Here is a 21,739-nt window from a genome sequence, read left to right as displayed (position 1 = left end):
AAAAAACCATGAAATCAATTTCTAAAAAACCCAAGTACTTTACTCTTTATTGCACTGCATAGTCTCAGGAGCAAACAGAAGTGCCTCTTGTTCCTTTTTTTGAGAAAAACAAAGCCAGTGATGGTCACAGATAAAAACTGATGATTGATTTCATGTTGATTACATCCTCTTTAGCTGTTTCTCTTTTGATGCTACTATTCTATTATATTTCTAACAGTGTTAGTATGAATGTACTTTTTTTCCACAGGACCTTGAAAATTATTGTCCGTAAAGGTAATTTTATTCCTGTTCTGCATGGTTATGTTTATTTTAAGTGTGTTATCCAGGGTTTTAATCTTTAATTTGAAACTCCTTTTCAGCTCTCATCAAGAACAACCTTCTGTAATACAAGTTTGCTAAAATAAAATCTTTTTTACAGGGACTCGTCTGCTAGCTCAATACGTGGCGGCAGTTCCTACACCAGGAGAAAATGGGAGGAAGATGTCAAGAAAAACAGTTTGAATGAAGGTCCTACATCATTAAACACAAGTTATCAAAGAAGGTGTGGGATCTTCTCTTATCTTTTTTATCAAATTAAGCTTACAAATTAAAAGAAACAAATTAAATACTGAATCACTTTGTAAGGACAGTTTAGAATTGAATGGTGACATGTTGAAATGTTGTTCATAATAATTGCAAAGTATGTACTTATGCTGATGCAATGCTCATGCTGATTTTAAAGCTACACCATTTTTACTAGCTTAGAGTGTTGCAGCAACTGCTATATAATTAAAATTATATGCTTCCTTTTTCCTATTGTTTATTTCAGTTTGAGGTTCATTTGACTCTTTCCAGATTAGTTCAGTAGCCAAAGATAACTGTTTTAAATGTTGGAATAGAAGTGATTTTTCTTGGTATCTGAAAAGAAAAGGGGAAGAATATTCTCTGTGTTAAATTTTGGGTTTGCATGACAGTATCAGAGGTCTTGGGCTGCTCTCCATAATGGTAGGTTATAGCCACACCTACCCTGAGTATCAGAATCATAGAATGCATACGTAAAACTAACTTGAATGCAAAGTAAATGATGATTAATATGAAAATAATTTTCAGGTGTGTGTGGTTCCTATCTTGCAGGATTTTCTCAGAAGGAATCATATCCTCCAAATATATATATATGATTAACTTTACTCCGTTGTGTAGTTTCAATGTAGCTATGCGAGTAAAGTTCTTCACTGGAATTAGTGGAGCAATAAATATCTAAAATGAATAGATCAAGAAAAAAGATTGTCATTCAGGCAGCTAAGCTGCATATTGATATGCGGTGATGATGTCTGTGGTGATGGGTACTTAACTTTTTTTTTTTTGTCTTGACATTGATGTTGTCAGTGGCATGTAGCCAGGCTGTTTCATACAGCATAATACATCTTACATCTTTGTTAACCTCCTGCCTTAAAAAGAAAACTCAATTTTCCTAACTTCAGGTTTAGGAAAGATGTTGCACAGGTTTCCTGTTCTGGATGGAAAATATCAACAGTTGATATATGAGAACAATCTTTGCATGTTAGCTTTTATCAATATTTACACTCTGGTCTTCAAACAAAACGCACTTACCACTTTTAAATTGCATGTGATGCTTTAATGGTGTATTTCCTTAGTTGTTCTTGTACAATTGTTTTTTCTTTGTCATTTTAGAATTGATAGTAACACAAAAAAATGATAATTGCAGAATGTCAAAGAAGTATCTTTCCTTTAAATCTTTTGTCCTAACTGTGGATTCTGAGGTTTAGCCATGGGCAAGCATCCTGACTTGGTAATGCAAAATTTGTTCAGCCAGAACCAATGAATAAAAATGTGGAAACCACTGGATCTTCTTTACAACTTGAGGAGGAAGGGGAAAGCATGAGTGGGAGGTTAATCTTTCTGGGAATTATTAAAGTTTAAAAAAAAGAAACAACAGTACATTTAATTGGTAGAAAAGTATAAGAGGCGTGATACTAATGACATTTTCTTTTCTGACAAGCTGTGGAGTAAAATTCCGCATTTTCTGAGGTATTCAGTGTGGGTGAAACAGCAGTTTAAAAATGGGACATTGGGGGCCCTATATGAATACTTCAGTAGATGCGATCAAGACATAAACCGGTGAGATTCCATTCTTTATCTCCTCTTCCTGTGGAGAAATGGTTGGGACTAAAGGACACTTCTGCTGCCCTCTCAAGTCATAAATTAAAAGTCCTAGTCAAGGAAATAGTGAAGAAAATGGCTTTTGAAAATGCTTCTTTTACCCCAGAAGTTTCCGAGACTCAACTGAGACACAGAATACACAGGCAGGAATTTAATGGATCATTCACAGCTTTGTGATATTTTAATGAGCAAAGATAAGTAATACAAATGCATCCATTGTATATGTCTCTCCTTCAGCGGCTCCTTTGGTAGAAGACAAGATGATTTGATTAGTTCTAACGTTCCAAGTACTGCATCAACAGTTACCTCTTCTGCTGGTCTTCAGAAAACACTGCCTGCCAGCACAAACACTACTACAAAGAGTACAACGGGTTCTACTTCAGCAGGTGTACAAAGCAGGTAATGGCACCAGCACACTTTTTTTCTTTTTTTTTCTTTTTTTTTTTTTTTTTGTCAGGTCTACTGTGTGCTTATGTATGTGCATGCGTTCTTGTTTAGTAGATCCTGGGGCTCTGGATTTTTTAACTTTCCTGTTAAATTTGTTTTAATTTTATACAATTTGGCTCAAAAATTGTGAATGGCTTTCTACTGTAAAGTGACAGCCATGTTGGTATAAAATGATCCAATGTTAGAAGGGTGTGAAGAATAAAAGTTCATTTATTGTGAACTGCTCAATTCTTAATTTATTCAATTTAATAGCTCAAGTTGAGCTTTCATAGTAGAGACATTTCTCAGTTTGCTCTTAAAAAAATCCATCCCTCAATTTACATGTTATTAGTTGTTTAGTAAAGTGCTTTCATTGTTTAGCTGTTTCCTTTTCTCTTTTTTTGTGTTGCTGCTTGTTATGCTATAGTACCTCAAATCGTTTGTGGGCTGAGGATAGTACTGAAAAAGAAAAGGACAGTGTTCCTACAGCAGTGACCGTTCCTGTTGCACCGTCTGTTGTAAATGCTACAGCCACTACCACAGCCATGACTACAGCTACTTCTGGCACTGTGTCCTCAACATCAGAGGTCAGGGAGAGACGGAGGTGTGTAAAGGTCCTAAGAGTAATGTTGCTCTTATACAAAAGTTGTATTTTTTTCTCTTTTAAAGGAATGTGTTGGTAACCACAAATTTGGATAGTACAATATGTAAAGCAGCATTGTTTGCTTCCTGTTTATTGAAACAACTAGCAACGTGCCTCAGTTTATGTAGGAGCTTAGTACTGGTAGACACCATTCATGAAATTTAAACTTTGATATTGTATATTTTTGACTGGCCTTGGGTTCTCATTTGGAATGCAGTGTTTTCATAGTTGTGTTTCTGTTAATAGATTAAATGGGTCCTCTTAAAAATACCCATAATGAAACTGCAAAAATGCTAAATTAAAGATAAGAAAATCAATAATTAATTACTTCCTACAAGTGCATTGCTGCTGATGGAGCTACTGTGCCACTGGCAGTATGCTAGTAAGTTGCAATGTAGCATTTTTTCAGTCATTTTGTATGCCTGGCACTACTGAGAAAAGAGTATTGAACCCAACACATTCTGTTTATTTCATTGCATCATTTAGGGTCTCTTCTATTTTGAATGTAATATACAGTTGTAAATGCAATGGTTTAAGAGCTATTCAGTATGAAGAATGAGTAAGAATCTGATGTAAATCTCATTTTAACAATATGGTGTTTTTTCTGTTATAGTTACATGGAGGATGAGTTAAGATTGGTGCATCATTATGTTTCCATAAAGAGTTGTTACCTGCTATTTATGGAAGCAAAAATAAGATTTCACAAGGTTGTTAATTCCTGTTAGCTTTCCCTGGGTTCTTCTTCCTCTGGATATCTATAAAAGTTTATCCTTTAACCCTTCTGCTGAAATGCAAGTTCAGATTTCTGTATTGCTCCTGCAGTAGTTTTGAAATGTAACTCCTGTATCAGTGCCAGATGTGTGTATCTCTGTATGTTCACAGAGGTGATGAAGCTGTTCATTGTTACAGAAGAAACCTGGATTCTTTTGGTTCACTTAAGGCAGCAGCAACATTTAAAGATTCTTCATAGCTTTAGGCCTATTTAGGGTAGTCTGTTTTCCTCCTTTCATACCCAAAACTGAGATGAAATACCTTCTATGAAATGAGGATTACTTTTTTTTCTTCCCCACCATGATTCAGGAGGTGCCCACAAGTGCTTACAACCCATTTCAATAACAACCATAGCCGGAACTTGCATTTTCCATAGCGAAATTTGACTGAAACCAACAAAGCAAGAGCAAAACCAACGAAATGCATCTTTTTTTTTTTCAAAAGTAGTTCCAATTTTAACATGCAAATGCTATTTCAGTCTCATATGAGCTAGAAAAGCAAGGAAATTTAGAATTAAGGCTTTTGCTGTCTTGTTTGCTCTCACTAGTGTGTGTATACTAATATGCATATACTACATACATTTTAGATACCTGCAATTGGCCTGAAAGTCCTTGCTTTTATCTGACTCTGGGCCGATTGTGTAATATACTGTTGCAGATGGATTCTTGATGGTATATTAAAATATCCATTAAGTCTTAGAAAGCAGCAAAACTGGAATAATTACTGCGTACATGTGAGAATGTAGTGCTCTAAATATCAGCACATGCATATCTATCTGTATATATACAGATACATATATATGTGCGTGTGTGTGTATCTGTATGTTTATATGCACATGAAAAACTTGTCTGTATATGAAATACTATATGCTAAATATTTTCTTAAGAAATGAAGTTGGTTAATCCATATTTATAGACTGAAAGTGTCTATTTAGAAAGTATGTTTGAAATAGTATTTCAAAGAATATTTGAAAAGTAAACACATTATAAACTATTTCTAGTAAAGAAGCATGTAATGGTGCATCCTTTTGCAATAGCTGAAGAAGCTATATTTTTTATCTAATTTTTAGGATTGGTGTAGAGCAACAGGGAAGAGAATGACAAACTTGAATCATTAAATCTTTGTATCATGAATAATACTATGGGGCGTGACACAAGGGGTGTTAAGGAAGGGTACTTTCCACTCTGACAGTAGCCGTATTGTGCACCTGGCAAGTTGAGAGTTTTAATTTTCCCTCGGTGAGGTTTAAAGTATTTCAGATTTATTGGAGGGTAGGAATATGTACACCAGTTACTAAAGAGCAAGTTGTATGGAGTAATTTGTAGCAATTTTCAAGCCCTGAAGATTACACCTGCTCTGCAATCAAAGCTTTGGTAGTATTTCAGGTCATGTTAGCTAAAGCAGCTAACAGGCACCCTTTTCCTAATATAGATAGGGCCTAGGGCCCTAGGAATATGGAAAATCTATAAAAAATGCTATTTGTAAGAGAACGGGATAGGGAAATCAAATTAATATCGTGGGTTTTTTTTTAAATGTGTCATAAGATAGGGGATGTTTCTACATTTGTAAATATAGCAGCTATTTATATTTTTCTGTGTTTTGGGGGTAATTTGTTTAGTAGAGATAGAACATGGTTAGTGATCCATAGGTCTGTGTAATCGAAATTTATTTTAAAAGCTTAGAATTGTTTTAGAGCTGTTTCTAGTATGTGCTAAGGGTGACAAATACCTAAGTAGGTGACCAAAGAACTGCTCTTTCCATAGATAAATTATTTAAGTGTTAATAGGAGATGGCTTCTCAAACATAATCATTAGCCAATATTCTTAACTAATGAAATGTACAAAATACAGACAATCGTAAAATATTACAGAATCTGACTCTACTATTTTTAATGTAACTAATTTTATAATCTAAAGAAGCTCAGAGAGGTTTTGTATTTTAAGCATCTTTTAGCAGCCTTTTGATTTTGCTTTTTCAGATTTTTCTAACTTTTAGCTAATCTAAGGATTTTTTAAAAAATGTTTAATTATAACAGCATTCCCAGCATATTCTGTGATATAAAACCAACAAATGCATTAAAAACCTCCAAGTTCTTGGTTTTACATACACATATGTATATTACATACATACAAATATATATATTTATGCATGTATATGTATGTCTCTAATTTTTTTTACCGCAGTTGCCTGGGTTGGAGAATTTCTTTAAAGAGTCCAGACCTTGTATGTCTACTCTAGTAGCCTTTTGGCTTTGATTACAGTTACCTGCGTACTCTGCAGGATTTTTGTGGGTTTCATGAGGATTTATTTTTAAGCACAGTTCTTTCAAAGGAAGTTGGATTACTCAAAGCATGGATGATTCATGTGAAAATATGGTAACCACCTCCTCAAGGATTTTTAATCTCTGATACAATAGATGGTATAATTAGGTTTTCTGCATTAGCAGTACATTTAGCTTTTTCTAAAAGGCTACAAGTTATGTTAAAAGTTAATACACACACACGCATAGTTTATGTACAAATGTGTAACTGGCTGAATCTCTGAGATCTTCTACCCCTACGTTAGTAGAGTAGCGAAAAAGCTTACGTTATATTTAGAAAAAATGTAAAAACAAATCTAAATTAAGTAGGAAAACACTGTATTTTAATTGAGTTGTAAGGCTGCTATCTTGATTAATAGATCATTATGGTATGGATGAAATGTCTAAAATGGAATCCGTCTTATATAGTTAAAGATTTTCCTCTAACTGCTTTGATTTTCAGTCATATCATGTTGTGGGTTTTTTTTCTGACCATTTAATGCATTTGTACAAAAATTATCGTTTGCCAATTTTGTTTGTAATTAACTCTTTAGATCATACCTCACTCCAGTACGGGATGAAGAGTCAGAGTCCCAAAGAAAAGCTAGATCCAGGCAAGCAAGACAGTCTAGAAGATCTACGCAGGTATAGTTTTACTACAGCTTCTACATTTATGGAAACATACCCATGTAGCTCCCTGAGTACAGTGAAGTTTTAATTTCTCAGTAAAGCTCCAAATAAACTGATGGGTCTTCCTGGTATAAAACAACTTGTACCAGATGAAATAAAGCTTCTTTTTTTTTTCCTTTCTTCCCTGAAAGCTTTAGGACCCTTCATTGTGTACTGAAAGTTGCTTTTTCTAATCACTGAAGAGTGACTTAATACAAATTTGAAAGCACAGACTCCTCCACTGAAAGGAAGTTTTTGATTGCATTATGGTAAAATGGCTTACTCAAGTAATTGTATCTGATGTTATGTAGATGTTTAAGACTTTTAATTCTTCAAGAACTAACAGCTATATGCTTCTGCTGAAGACTTAATACTTGAGAAATAGGCATAGTGTACTGTATTTACTTCCATTTCTAAGTCTTTTTTCTGTGCATGGACTATTGAAGATAACATGATTGTGCTGACCAACGTATGGATAGCTAATAAGGTCCATGGCGTAGAAAAAAATACATTCAACCTATTTTCTGTGGACATGGACGAGTACCACGGAAGAGTTTTTTGTTACTCGCTAATAACCTAGAATCTAACTGCGTGTCTCCTTTCAGCGTTTCTCTCTCTTAGTTTACATACTGATATATTTGGTGGTTCTTCCCAATTTCTATCAGAACTACCTCATATTGAATTGCAACCAGTGCAATCCTGACATAGGAAAGGATGTGACAGTAGCAAAATAGATTCTCTCTAAACAGTACTTGAATGCTTTTTGGGCAGTGGAGCAATTACCAACCACTAACCTCCAGAGTGTGTCTACCCATCTCTTCTTGTGTCAGCTGGCAAACTGAGAATAATCAGCAAATAGTCCCTGGATAAAACGGCACAAAGAAATACTCCAGCCATCATCATCTGCTTTAAGGCCAAGTGTATATCTACATTGTTCACTGACATTACTCTCAAATCTTTGCAGTTTTAAACCCCTCAAATATTTCTGGGTACCTTTCCTATTGAGAGATCCACACTGCTTGATACAGGTTTATCTTACTGGAGTTCTTTTTTACCTCTTGATACTAATCCAGAGCCCTGAGAGATGGTCAAACCACAGGCCAGTTATTGTTGGATCTTTACATGGGAGAAGCTACAAGGAATTACCGTACTAAAACATTATCAACACAAAAAACAATTAAATAACTGATAAGCTGCAAAGTTGGCTTTGAAGAGTAGGTCACGAAGTGTTTTGAGAAGTATCTCAGTAATATACGTCACCTGAAAAGTGCAGTAGAGAAAAGTTGTCTTCAAAAATTGTTTGCTTTTTGGGCTTACTTCAAAACTAGTTTTTAGCCTCAGAATAACAAGGAAATAAGGAATGAGTTGCAACTTTCTCTGGTGCTGTCAGTGAAGGTTTTTTTGCATTGTTGGCCTAAAAATCCAGTTGCAGTGAGTGAATTTGTAAAATATCAACTTTTCTGAAAATTTGATAAGTATTGTATTTTTAGGGTTCTTCCAAAAAGATGCTGATGATTATATTGGAGAGATCTAATGGGTTCTTAAATGTTTTCTACATTATTTTCTATGTGATCTATATGTACTAGTTCAACTAAAAATTGTGTTGCTGGAGAATCTGTGGTAGATCAATTAGATGAAAGGCTTGCCAATAATCGAAGAGGGATGTTTGGTTCCAAGATTTGAGAGAGAAGCTTATAGGTAGAATATACAGATAAAATTTATTTCTTAATAGATAGAATTAATTTTCTTAAGCTGAATTTTCTATTTAAGATATGTATTTATATAATGTGATCATCTACATTAATATGAATGATATATTGAAATGTTGTTTCAATATATCATTTTGTTTGATGATATATGATATATCGTTGATATATCATATATCATCAATATATCATGCTGTTTTCACAGGGTGTAACACTGACAGATCTTCAAGAAGCTGAAAAAACTATAGGAAGAAGTCGTCCCACGCGAACCAGAGAACAGGAAAATGAAGAAAAAGAAAAAGAAGAGAAAGAAAAGCAAGACAAAGAAAAACAAGAAGAAAAGAAAGAATCTGAAACTAAAGATGATGATTATAGACAAAGATATTCCCGAACTGTTGAAGAGGTATTTTCATGATGGGTCTCTTTAGGTAGAGAAATTATATGAATCTTAACTCCAACTATAATACTACAATTTTGGTACTACTATAAGAATTACTTATATATTTAAATGTTTTAATATCCTGTGGTTTATATTTGTTTAATCTTTGTAAATTAATTTTGACATTTTTCTGCTGAATAGCCGTATCATCGCTATAGACCAACTTCAACTTCAACTTCTTCATCATCCACCTCTTCGCTCTCCACCTCCACTAGCTCTCTTTCAACTTCAAGTCAACTAAACAGACCAAACAGCCTTATAGGTATAACTTCTGCCTATTCTCGGAGTGGAACAAAGGAAAGTGAGAGAGGTAGGAATACTGTTTGTGAAGGGGTTTTTTTGTTTGTTTTAGTTGACAAAGGGCCGCTTATGTTTCTAAAGATAGTTCAAAATGGGGTGCGATATGTGAGACCACTGAGGATGTATCTTACTCTATCTTCTGTAAGAAATTCCAAAACTTTTGTATAGAGAGGAAAAAAGATTTTCTGTATTTGGTGGTGTTTTGCAGCTGTTTAGTATGTGAATCTGGGCTTTCCATTGGTGGGTCATAGAAACATCAAATACACTGCTGTCAGTATCCACATAATGCTTTCATTTCTGCTTTAACACAGCAACTGTAATAAAATATCACATTTCAGAGTTTAAATACTTGCAGGTATTGAGGAGGAATTTTACTTGATTAAATAATTGCTAAATAACTGGGATTTTGTTTCAGTCCTCCTACCTTAAAGGACTGGAATGATGCTTTAATGCTTTAAGGACCTCTCATGGTTTCATGAGCAGCTGAAAACAAAGGAGGCAAGGGGGTACTTCTGGTGGTAGTGTGGTGTTAGTTCAGAATATTTCATGTAACCATGCTTCTAGATACTTTAACTGGTTTATCTAATCTTAAACTAAAGATCAGATGTGTGATTCAGAGGTTAGAAAAAAGCTTTTCTCTGATGTCATAGAGTTTTTGCCCTCATTTCAAATGTGAATCATCTGCTATAATTCTCAGAAATATTGTGCTTGATTAGCTGCCTGTCAAAGGAGAAGGCTGTTGACATACAGTGTGATGTCCTGTTCTCTTTCGAAGACATTCTGCGGTTGACTTGGGAGAAATACTTTTAATTCAAGTTATTGATTCAGTATAGGACTACTGATTGAAATTGATATTTTGTTAAAGAGAGGATAAGATTAAATCATTCATTGATGAAATCTCCATGAAGTATATAGCAGTATTGCTGTGTTCCCTAGACTAGTATTTTCTGAGGAGGTTATTGGGGCTAAGCTTCAGGGATATGCTTTCTGATTTTCTTCCCTCTGTCCTAACATGAATTGAAATTTGGATTAAGATTCTTTAGTAATGCATGCTTACTGTAGGAAGCTCTTTCTAGACTGTTTTATGGAAAAGATTTTCATGGGTAAATATTAGCTACAGCAGGTTTTTTTCAAATTATGACTTTAGGAGGAGAAATACATTACCGTCTGAAAGCCCAGAGGTAAAATCATCATTTATTTAATCAGCAAAGTTGTGTGTTCTCCATGAATATTTATATTTCCTTCTTTTCTGTTTAATTCTTGCTTCATGCTAAAATGTTTATTTACCTCTGAAGACCAGTGATGGTAAAGTTAAATTAGTAGTGTTGCGTTGATCTGAACTCAAATCTATGGTTTATTTCTTTAATAAAAGAATAGCGGACTGAATAGACTGCATGATAATAGGTAAATAACTTCTGTTTGGGCAGGGGGGTTTTTGGGTTTGTTTTTGTTTTTTACAAATTACTTGTAAACAGAGGGGGAACAAACACAATCCTGAAGTATTATGTCAGGTTTGAATTGCAATTGCATTTCCTTTAAAGAAAAAAGAAATCTGTAATATAGTATTAATCTAATCTAGAGATCCCATTTTATTCTCCCTTAGAGGGGAAAATGGAGAGGACTGTGATGAAAAGGGGGACTCTAAGGAGGACTTAACAGACTTTTAAAAGTTTTTTTTTTTTAATACAGAATTCTTGATGTAAGCAAAAAACCCCTTGTTTGGTGAAGAATGGTGAAGAATTATCTTCTCTTACTTTGTACTTTTATACCTCTACTGACACAGATAGTGTTTGAATTATTATGTCGCAGTTTTGAAAATGGAATTTTAAGTCCAATTTGTAGGTTATTACTGTTATATTGAAACATTTTGTTCAGGTGGCTGAGATGGAATTAGTATTTTGCAGTTGCTATTCACCAATTGGAACAGTATTTACAGTATTTTAGAGCTGTCTTCCCAGGAATGTATATTACAGCAAACCCTGTATGTGGTAAGAAGCTCTTTAGCGAATTTATTTGAGGTAGAAACATTAATTGTAAGCATTTTAAAGACTGAGAAGTATTTCAGAAAACTTTCAGAAAATTAGATTGTGTCACACTTAAATGAACAAGAAAGTTGTTATTAACAGAAGGGAGCAAAAAAGAGGAAGAAAAGGAAGAAGACAAGTCACAGCCTAAGTCTATAAGGGAAAGGCGGCGACCAAGAGAAAAACGACGATCTACAGGAGTTTCTTTTTGGACTCAAGATGTAAGTAAATGACTGCTACTGCTGATTTATAGCCTTAGCTTGCAGCAATATGGAATGTGTATAGTGTATGCTTAAAATAGAGAATAGTTGAGAGTAATACACTATCTTAACTAACTGTTCTGTAAAAACTGATGCTTGTTGATGTTGGGTATTCTCTGTTTCTCTGTTTTCAAGCTTTCAGGAGCAAAATCAAAATTAAGTCTAAGTTATGTTGATAATGCTAGAAAGAATTCTAGAATACTGTAATAACCATAACTTAATAGGAATTAATCATAATCTAAGGAAAAAATAATAATTGAACAATGATTTTCTATTGCATGCATACCAAAGCTGTAAGAATGAGACTCATTATCTGACACATTACAAGTAGCCACGTACTTACAACTGAAAGAACTGCTGTCAGATTAGAAGGGTTATAGCTGATGTTTCAGCCGATCACCTTTCCCTTTTCTTTGTCGTGGGATCAGTATGTAATTTTGTAAAAGCAAGATTTTTCATGTGCCAAATGCGAAGTTCTGTTTCCTCTCCTTCTGGTACTGAAAACATATATTTGTTTGAGAATTTTCATCACATACCCCATATACTCGCTATACATTTTAATTAGGTAGAGTTCTACTGCTCTTAGATTTTCATATTAAAAGTCTAGAATGCCTTAAAATCTCAGTAAGCTTTCAACAGTTTCATTATTTTTCCTCTCCCACCTCTTTTACCAGAGTGATGAAAATGAACAGGAACACCAGTCCGATTCAGAAGAAGGAACAAATAAGAAAGAAACTCAGGTAATTTTAAAAATATAACTAATTTATTAAATAACAGATAGATTTTGATAATAAAATTTTTGTTGCAGTTGGATTCAATTAAAAGAGTACTTACGGTAGAGTTCTTATGAGTGCTTTCTGACTCATAATTTGTGGCTATGGTTCAGTGCCATTTCCTTTGCAGACTTTTATAACAATTTTTAATGTATTAACAATGGCTAAAACTGATGTTTTTCTCTTCCATTCTGATTATGTAGAATTAGCATCCAGAAATTTCTGACACATAGGTCAGGGACATGTTGCAGCAAGTTACTGGAGGGAGCTTTCAGTTTCTACCTTGCAAAAATCTTTGTTCCATCTGCTCTGTTACTTTCAGATAAATGATGTCCAGTGACTTATGCACACTAATTAAAACCTTTTAAAATTAAACTCGGTGCTGTCAATAATGTAATTAACAAATAATATGGGAAGTTAATATAAAGAAGCATAGAAGGTTGAAGAGGACAATATACTTGATTTCTCCATTGAAGAAGATGGATTTCTGAACATCCTGATTCAGTATTATTAGTGTTGTTAAAAAGTCAGTGGAATATAATAGGCTTGATTTGATGGAAAAAGTCCTTATAAACTGAATGGTGCGTGACAGTGGGATGAAGAGGGGTTAAAAGGGAAGTAGTGACTTAAGCTGTACTATAAAATGGTATAGCAGAATGTATTTCTGTTGGCTTAAACCCTGGAGTAAAACACTACAGAATCAGATTCATTACTGAGGAATAAAACTCAAGTGATGTTTCTCCCCTTTTTGTAAAAGCTTCCGTTACACATTCCTTAAATATTTTAGTTGAGATTCATTCGCGATTTTGGTTTGCTGTATTTTTTATTTTTGTGTCATGTTAACATAAATGCATAGTCCTGTTTCCTTTCCTCCCACTAGTACATATCGTTATCCTTAGATCTGTAATTACTCCATATTCGTTCTGTAGAAATTAATTCATTGTAGAAATTCATTCAATGTGCATGTGGTGCTTCTGATAGAATTAGACTCATACAAAACTACAGTGAAATAGTGGTAAATCAGGCCCAAAATTATGACTATGATCTATGATTAAACGGGTGGGTGTGTTGGGGTGGGATGCTGGAGAAGTGTAGAATTGACTGCCTAATCATGGCCTGACTTAGGAGTCAAAACATTCTCCTAGCCTGTATACTTGCTACAAAAGACTTTGGCAGTTTGGTTTCATTATAAATCAATATAATATCAGAATTGAGTTCATGGAGAGCTCTGAAATAAATTGAATGTGTGAACCAACTTCACTGTCAGCTAGCTACATAAATTGATTTTGCTTTGTTGATATAAGCTCTTTTGTCATATCAGCTGCAGAAAATACGAAACAGAGTGAAAGTGAGTTGAATATCAAAATAAGTATTTCATGTGTTTTTAAGTTTTCTTTTCAAATGTTTCAAATGCTGCTATGGAATTTCCGGTATAGTATCAAAATTGTGCAGAACGTCCTAGACTTGTAATTATTCTAATCCTGTTAACTATGAGGTATCTTTAAATTTGTATATAATAATTTCATTGTTTTCATAATAAGGTGTTTTTTTCCTTTGCATACAAACGGTTTATCAGAGATTTAAAACATTATGTAGATTTCAAGTAACTTTGTCTCTTTGATAAACAAATACTTAGCATTTATCAATGGTAAACTGAGAACTAAATATATTACTTTTGACAATGCAGTATTTTGTCACCTTACAAAAATAACAATGGAATAGATCTTGAGCATTCTAATAGGCAATTTGTTCCCAAATCCATGGCAAAAATTGTATTTTTTTTATTTTCTAAATGCCTAAAGAAATTGCACTTTCCTTTTTGCAGTTGTTAAATCTACTTTCACTTTGACACAAATCTTGCATGCTTTATTGTAGAAATTCATCATTATTTGCTTATAAATCCTTTTCAGTTCTAGGAAGAGAAAAGGAAAGACATACGAATAAACTAGAACTACAATGAAAGACATTCAGAAAATATTTATGCTTTTTCAATTGTGCTGACTATTTGACATACTGCTATTCAGAAGACAGAAACTTTGGAAATACTGAAATTCTCTGTTACTCCCTTATGTGGTGCTGCTGGTTTTTTTTTTGCTTGGTGAAGCTACAAGCCAGAGGTAGAAGATGGTAACTATAAACTTCCAAGGGCTTTGGCAGTAGCTCAAGAATTTAAACTAAAGAGAGGAGGTCAAGAACAAGCCTTGCACATGGGTGCATGCTACAAAGAAAATTAAAGGACCTTAGACAAAATAATTTCTAGCCTGAAATCTTTGAGGAACCAGAGAAATTATAATATTATTCATCTCAGAGGTCTTTGAAAGAACTGTCTTTTAAGATTTCAGTTTGTGCTTTCTTGTTCTTCAGAGCTGTGTTTTGACTTCTTAGCTGATCATTTGTCCATAAAGGAGAGCTATTAAAGAGAATTCAGACTTTGCTAAGCACTTTGGCAGTTGGAGGTTGTTCTAATGAAATTTTGTTTAGGATTTTTAATCTTAAGAGCTGAGAATTTCTTCAATTCGCACAAAAAATGCCATGTTACTTAAAGGAAATGGGTGTTTCTGCTAGAAGGATAGTCTTAGAACTAAGTTGTAAGCTAGCAGTTCAAAAATAAGGAATTCAGAAGATCACTTTGGCAACTGAAGGATTCTAAGTAAAAAAGTGTTTCTGTGAAGCCTGTTTTTCAGTATGATGTATTAAAAAAAAAAAAAGAATTTGAATAGGTACTACAACTGTGATTAGGTTATAAGTAAAGGGACTGAAATTTTGTTTTGCCAGAGATCAGATATGTGACTTCTGAAAGGTGAAAGCTAGCAATATTAGGATAATAAATGTCATTAGGTCTTCTAATTCTGTGGGAATAAACATGAGAAACTGGCATTAATAGTTTTGATTAAATGCTGTACTCAAATTTGTATCTCAGTTTCATTGCTGTGGCAGTTTTACAGAAAAACTCATTTATAACAGTACAGAAAATTCCACGACTGGTATTTTATTTCCATTACAAGTAATTATCCTAACCTCACTACAATGTAAGGTGCCTGTCTAGAAGCTTAATGTACATTTTCAAATGCACAGTTTCTTTTGGGGTACCCTTATGGTCTGTATAGACTGATGGCATAGGGTTAGAAGTAAGTGTTATTTTAGGTTGTGTAGATAAGGATACGTATGTTTTAATTTTTCATTACTGCTTGTGTGCCTCCAATGTAACTGTGGCTGCTCAGTCTGCTCAGTTCTGTGACTGTATGAAGAATATCCATCTTGTGTGATTTGGATGCATGGGGATATCTGTGTTGGCATCATTTCTTCTCCAGCTCCATGCAAAGTTTGTAGACTCGCACCTTTTAATGATTTTTTTTGTCAAATGTCAAAAATTGTGACTGAGCTGAACTGACAGAAATTGAGGGGGAAAATAAAGGATGAAAACAGCTAAGACTGTGCTAAAAAAAAACCCCAAATGCATTCTGTGAAAAGTGAGGGGAACAAGAACAGGCATGTGCTTGAGAAATGTGCTGCTCTTTCAGTGAGGTGTGGAGGCTGGATGGTGCTTGAGCGGCAGGAGCAGGGCTTCACAGCTTTTAGGGAACAGAAACCGCTGATGTACAGTTTTCTGAAGATTACGGAGTCCTTGTCCGGCTTCTCAGGTTCCCAGCCTCAGCTAGGAGAACGGGAATGGGCTGTGTCTGTGTTTTCCTGCCTCTAGTAATTAGTGCTCTCTTACCTCACCAGTTCATTTGTTGTTCCCCTTTGTAGCTGGAAAATTTTGTTTCTACGATGGTCTGTGTGTGACTTAATAACTTGCCTTTCCGTTTGGGAAGCTATAGTGCAGCAGGGGAATGGAGATCTGGAAGGTTTTCACATTCCCACGGCACCATGGGGAGTCTACTAGAAGCAAAGAAAAACAGCCTTTAGAAAGCGTATTTGTTAAGAAGTAACGTAGGAATGGTTTTCTTCCTTGTGGTGGCTGTCCGGCATTGTAGGTAAAGGTTAAAACGACCGGCTTAGCATTTTTCTGTATACAGCATTCCTTCAAGGTAAAAACAGAAGACCTAAAGTCTTTACAGAAAAAGCTTCCTCTGTTTTGTTGAAGTGAGAAGGAAGCAGTGGAAAAGGGATTTTTGTAGGTCATTGATTACATGGTGGAATTCTGTAATCTCACACTGATCTTACTTAAACATATGATAATGCAAGATAAGACTGATACTTAGGTGGAAGTTAATCTTATTGTGGCCAGTAGCTTAAAAGCTATCCATGTATAGGTGTGTGCCACCTAACTGTGACATCTTCTACAAAATCTCTTAAGTTCTCAGCATTATGCATGCTCTTAACAGAAAATAACAATGTTTTATTGGGAGTGGTTAGGCTACAGCACATACTTTTGATATCCTATGTGCAGTAAATGCACTTCAAGGTGTCAAAGGGGAAACTGAGTGTATTGTGGAGAATGTGGCTATTTTCCTCTATGCAAGTTGAAAAAATACAGTTTCCTTCTAAAAAAGGAAACCAAACAAACCACACCACCCCTAAAACAACCCACCTATGGGGAAGGCTTTACCCACTGCTAGGTGAATAACATTGGAGGATGTCCAGGTGATGATACATCAGTAGAGTTTCTTGACTGAAATGTCTTCACTCAAGATTGTTATTATAATTGGAATAAATGATGAATCTGTATTGACCACCCAGAGGGGAAAAAGGATTGTATTACTGATGTCATGCTTATAGGGCACTCCCTCACTCTTAAGTCATCACTTCTAATTAAATTTTGCTTGTTAGGTAAAGTGAGTGAACTTTGTGCCTGTGGATTCACCTGGAATGAATGAATGAATGAATGCATGAATGTAACATAAAAAATGAACTTATGTCATTTAAATTAAGTCTAATAAGTACTTCCTTATGTGGTTGGTATAGTAGCTTGTTTCCCATCGAGCTATGTTGAAATGATGATCTTGTAGCTTATTTTATATTATTATTATTTTAAGCTGAAGTCATTATTATGTTGACCTTTCAAAACATTATTGCTAATGTTAGAGAAGAGGAAGAAGGAATAGGGAATTCAGAGAACACAGTTCTGATGCCTTTGATAACAGGCAGGCAAATCGCAGAATGCACCGACTGCTGAAATGGCTCCAATGTTTAGGGCAGTCCAAACTTTTGGAGTGTAATGTTAACGTCCTTGTAAATCATATTTTGGCAAGCACATTCTAGCACATATTTCTTTTCTGTTCCAGACATAACAAAATTGAAGCTTGACAATGTTCAGATAATACATACTGTTGGATAGCATGTGCATTTAACATAACTGTTTGGCTATACTTGTTCACAGATTGTTATATATTTTAATTAATTAAATTATTGACTCAATCTATTCTTTTTCTCTCTTTTTACCCCTCCCCACCTCAGAGTGATAGCCTTTCAAGGTATGTGCAATTTAAAAAAATGAATTTAAAATTGTTACACTTTTTGCTCACATATTCTCATTTTAAGTTCTTTATGTACAAATTTAGCTTAACCCCAGTAGTCAGCTGGGTTGAGCTTTAAAAGGCATAATGATATTTAACATTTGTATGAAATATGGCTGTAAAGCTACAGTTCTGAATATTTTTTTCCATGTGTGGGTGGGATACTCCATTCTGGGGAATGCATTGGACTCTGTATTTGTAGTGCACTGAAGGCATGCTGGGCATTTTGTAGAACACAGTGGATACAGTACCATTTCCTACAAATTTTTCAATATGAAGTCAACTTTTACAAAGAAGACAAGAGGTTCTTGTTGCCCCTCTTTTAGAATACCCTACTGAAAATTTTCTAAGGAATCTCAAGAAAAGTACTACAGCCTCTGAAAATCAGATTTCCTTAAGATTTGTTAAAAAGGAAATGCAGAAATATCAATCATTTTTTTTAAAAGTTTTAATTTGTTTTTAGGCCTTTAGAATTAATTATTAGATTTTATTATGTTTTGCCTGTGCTGAAAATCTGTTAAATAGAACTACTACAGCACCTGATCAGTGAAGAATGAGCAGCGTGGAATTATTTTAAACTTTATTAATACTGGTTGTAATTTAGTGATTAATAGGATAAAGACTTTGCTGAAGATTGTTTCATAAACTGCTTCTGTTGAAATACTGGAATTCACAACAAATAGTTTTGAAATCTGGTTGGTTTCTCTAATAAAATGGAGAATTCATCTAGGCTGATATTTTAGAGATTACTTTTTTTAAACCCTTCAATTAAAGTAATAATTTTCTAAAAAATAGATCTTACTTTAATTCTTCTTTATTTATAAAGATCTAAGCTAATATAAAGTCCTTTAAGACACATAAATATTTGCTTGAATTAAATATTTTAATTTAATTTAAAAGATTTCTCTGCGTACAACACAAGTGCTTACTTGGCAGACTGAGCAATTTGAAAACATTTTAACACAGAAAATCTTGAAGTACTGAGGGAATGTAAAAATTAAATTTGCATCAAATTAGAAGACAGTGGCTTAACTAAAATACATCATTGCATCTGGTTGTTTTCAGCTGGGTAATGGCAAACTCACAAGGTTTGATACAGTGAGTGGTCTCAGTTTGAACACAAAGACAAACAAAAAAAAGAACTTTTCTTTTACAGATATGATATGGCATCCCTCAGCATGTCTTCAGGTGATCGTTACGATTCAGCACAGGGGCGATCGGGGTCACAGAGTTACCTTGAAGATCGAAAACCGTACTGCAGTAGACTAGAAAAAGAAGATAGCACTGATTTTAAAAAGGTATCTGATCCAATAATTTTGGTGTGAAAATAGAACTTTATTATTATTTTTCATAAACTGTCTGGAAATAATCTCACATTGCGTCACAAATGCTGCTTAAAGCAACTCAGCTGAATCGAGGAGCAGAGCAACCACTACAGTGGGGGAAAAAAATGCACATTACAAAACAGCTTCTGGCTTTTGGACTTTTCTCTTCAGTGCAAGGGAGAAATCCAGAGGAGCCAAGATCCATTTTTTGTGACAAATACTATCATACTATTTTTTTAGTTGATTCTATCATTAAAACTGCTTTATACTTATGTGAAGCCTTTTATTTTATATGTTTGCTAGCTTACATACATATGAGGTAAAAATTTGTTTAGATCTTGCTTTAAAAGAGAGGAGGAGTTTGTCGAAAAGTTTACTGTGGTGTGTAATCTGTCAAGTCTGAAGCAAAAAAAGCGGCAAGTATTTTTTTTAATATGTGTAAGTTATGTGCTCCCTATGCAAAGTTGCTTGTTTCTAGAAATATTTGGTAACAGTTCTTTAAAGTGCTTGCTAATTCTAAACATTTTTAAAATCTGTAACTGATTTTTACTTCTTAGACTACTAATGTACTTGCTCATTTTACGTGCAGCTCAATCATGGTTTTTAATTCTTTTCAGCTAATCTCACTGAATTATTATTCACTATTTTTAAATGAATATTTTCTCTTAGCTTTATGAACAGATTCTAGCTGAAAATGAAAAACTGAAAGCACAGTTACATGATACCAACATGGAACTTACAGATCTTAAGCTACAGTTGGAGAAGACCACTCAGGTTTGTATTAAAAAAAACAAAAAAAAGCCTGTACTTAGTTGACGAGGTAGATAGCAAAGTAGAAGCACCCCAGGGCATGGGCAGCTCTTTACTAGACATCAGCTTTGTTTCTTATCCAAAGATGGGAGTGAAGAAGAGTACCTCTCTATTTCTAAAGAGAAAAGAGCATGGGATTCTGGTCTTCAGCCATGAGCAAAATGTGTGAGACTGCCTCCTGCCTATTTAAGTAGTAATGATTCTTGCCAGCTTGTATCTGTAACTTCTTTGCAGGGTAGGGATAAACACTTTCTACACTGTTAAGCTTATATTGAAACTGTCAGTCGGGATTGATTGATTAATTCATAAACCTGCTGGCAGATTGGCATAACCTGCCAGTTCTTCCTGGCTGGTTAGATGGCTTTATCTTAGAACTGAAGAGCAAACAGTACACTCCAGTTACAGATAACTGCTGTCAGATAACAGTGCTGCATACAGTAATACCAAATATGTACACAGAAGTTAAATTCATCTTAAATTGCTGAAGAAAGACTGTTTCCTATTCTCAGATCACATTTGCCATAATTTACCTGTGTAGGTACGTAAGTGTCTTCCATGTGTACCCCATAAATAACAGTAAAGTCCATTAAAAAGATGTTTGTTTTGTAATGCTTTTAGATAGAAATACTATGTTACTCCTATTTGCCAAAGGCTATGTAGTGATTACATTACTTAGGGATGGTCACAGAGGAAGTGCGTGATAAATCCCGTTCATTCTTCTTTATTCTTTATTTCAGTGTTACTTCCCTGAACACACTTTAAAATGCTTTTGAAGACATACTTCGGACAGAACACTAAAATGTCCAATTGAATTGTTTTTCCTTAGTTTTATGTTGTTTAAGAACAAGTACCAATGTCTTTATTAATTTTGTGTTTCAGAGACAAGAAAGATTTGCTGACAGATCACTCTTGGAAATGGAGAAAAGGGTGAGTTTCTGCCAAAGATCTCTTAAGTAGTCCAATTCAGGCTTTGGTTTAGTTTGTTTTGCAACCTCTGGCTTGGATGTATTTTAGTGGGAACAGAAGCCTTTCTTATAACTTGCATTTTTTAGAAGATTTGGGGATTTTAGATTTCAAAGTGGCAATGAATGTGAGATACTGTGAGATGGAATTCCTCCTAAGAATTGCCTTCAGGTTGCCTGTTGGTTCATGATAAACAGGTTCTAAACCCCACTGCCCTCCAGGGATCTGCTGCTTGTTCCATCTCATCCAAAACAATGTTGGCACTCCAGAGGGTTAAGCAGGTTCAGAGTGTCTCATCTTCTAATGCATTTCCAACATTCAGAGACTTTAATTTCCTCAGAGCTTTCCAGAGGCATGCATGGTGTTTTGCCAGTTATTGTTGGTAATGAAGTAGCTGTTCCTACCTCACAGACATGAGACCTTAAACCTGCTAATGATATAAAAGTAATCATAATCTGTCTCTTTCCTTGTACCATAACTTCTTCCAGAGGGAATATGATACTGGGGCGGGGGGGGAAGAATGAGTAAGCAGTGTGGGAAGAGAGGCATCAGGGTCAGAGACAACCCTAGATTGAATGGGAAAGGAGTCATGTAATAAATCCATATGTCAGATAGACTACAGGAATTATTTCAGAAGTTGGACACATGATCATTTTAGGCTGTAGTTTCATGCTAGTTTAAAACCTGTCCCTATAAAAGTTTAGTTCCACAG

At 34.6% G+C, this 21,739-nt stretch overlaps 1 protein-coding gene across 2 annotated transcripts in view; it reads left to right on the top strand.

Annotated features, from left to right (window-relative positions):
• PPP1R12A (protein phosphatase 1 regulatory subunit 12A) overlaps positions 1-21,739 on the top strand; it is a 123,916-nt gene that overhangs the window by 89,821 nt on the left and 12,356 nt on the right. For both annotated transcript variants that reach the window (XM_075496247.1, XM_075496254.1), the window contains exons 12-23: positions 419-541; positions 2,398-2,559; positions 3,014-3,190; positions 6,854-6,944; positions 8,880-9,077; positions 9,255-9,423; positions 11,540-11,658; positions 12,372-12,437; positions 17,871-17,887; positions 19,086-19,227; positions 19,924-20,028; positions 20,944-20,991. In XM_075496247.1, the coding sequence (XP_075352362.1) occupies positions 419-541; positions 2,398-2,559; positions 3,014-3,190; positions 6,854-6,944; positions 8,880-9,077; positions 9,255-9,423; positions 11,540-11,658; positions 12,372-12,437; positions 17,871-17,887; positions 19,086-19,227; positions 19,924-20,028; positions 20,944-20,991 (1,417 nt within the window). The remainder of the gene's footprint in view (positions 1-418; positions 542-2,397; positions 2,560-3,013; positions 3,191-6,853; positions 6,945-8,879; positions 9,078-9,254; positions 9,424-11,539; positions 11,659-12,371; positions 12,438-17,870; positions 17,888-19,085; positions 19,228-19,923; positions 20,029-20,943; positions 20,992-21,739) is intronic.

This window comes from Mycteria americana, chromosome 1 (assembly GCF_035582795.1).
Source record: "Mycteria americana isolate JAX WOST 10 ecotype Jacksonville Zoo and Gardens chromosome 1, USCA_MyAme_1.0, whole genome shotgun sequence".
NCBI classification, from domain to species: Eukaryota; Metazoa; Chordata; class Aves; order Ciconiiformes; family Ciconiidae; genus Mycteria; species Mycteria americana.
The sequence above is the reverse complement of the archived record's forward strand: the minus strand, read 5'-3'. Positions and strand labels throughout refer to the sequence as shown.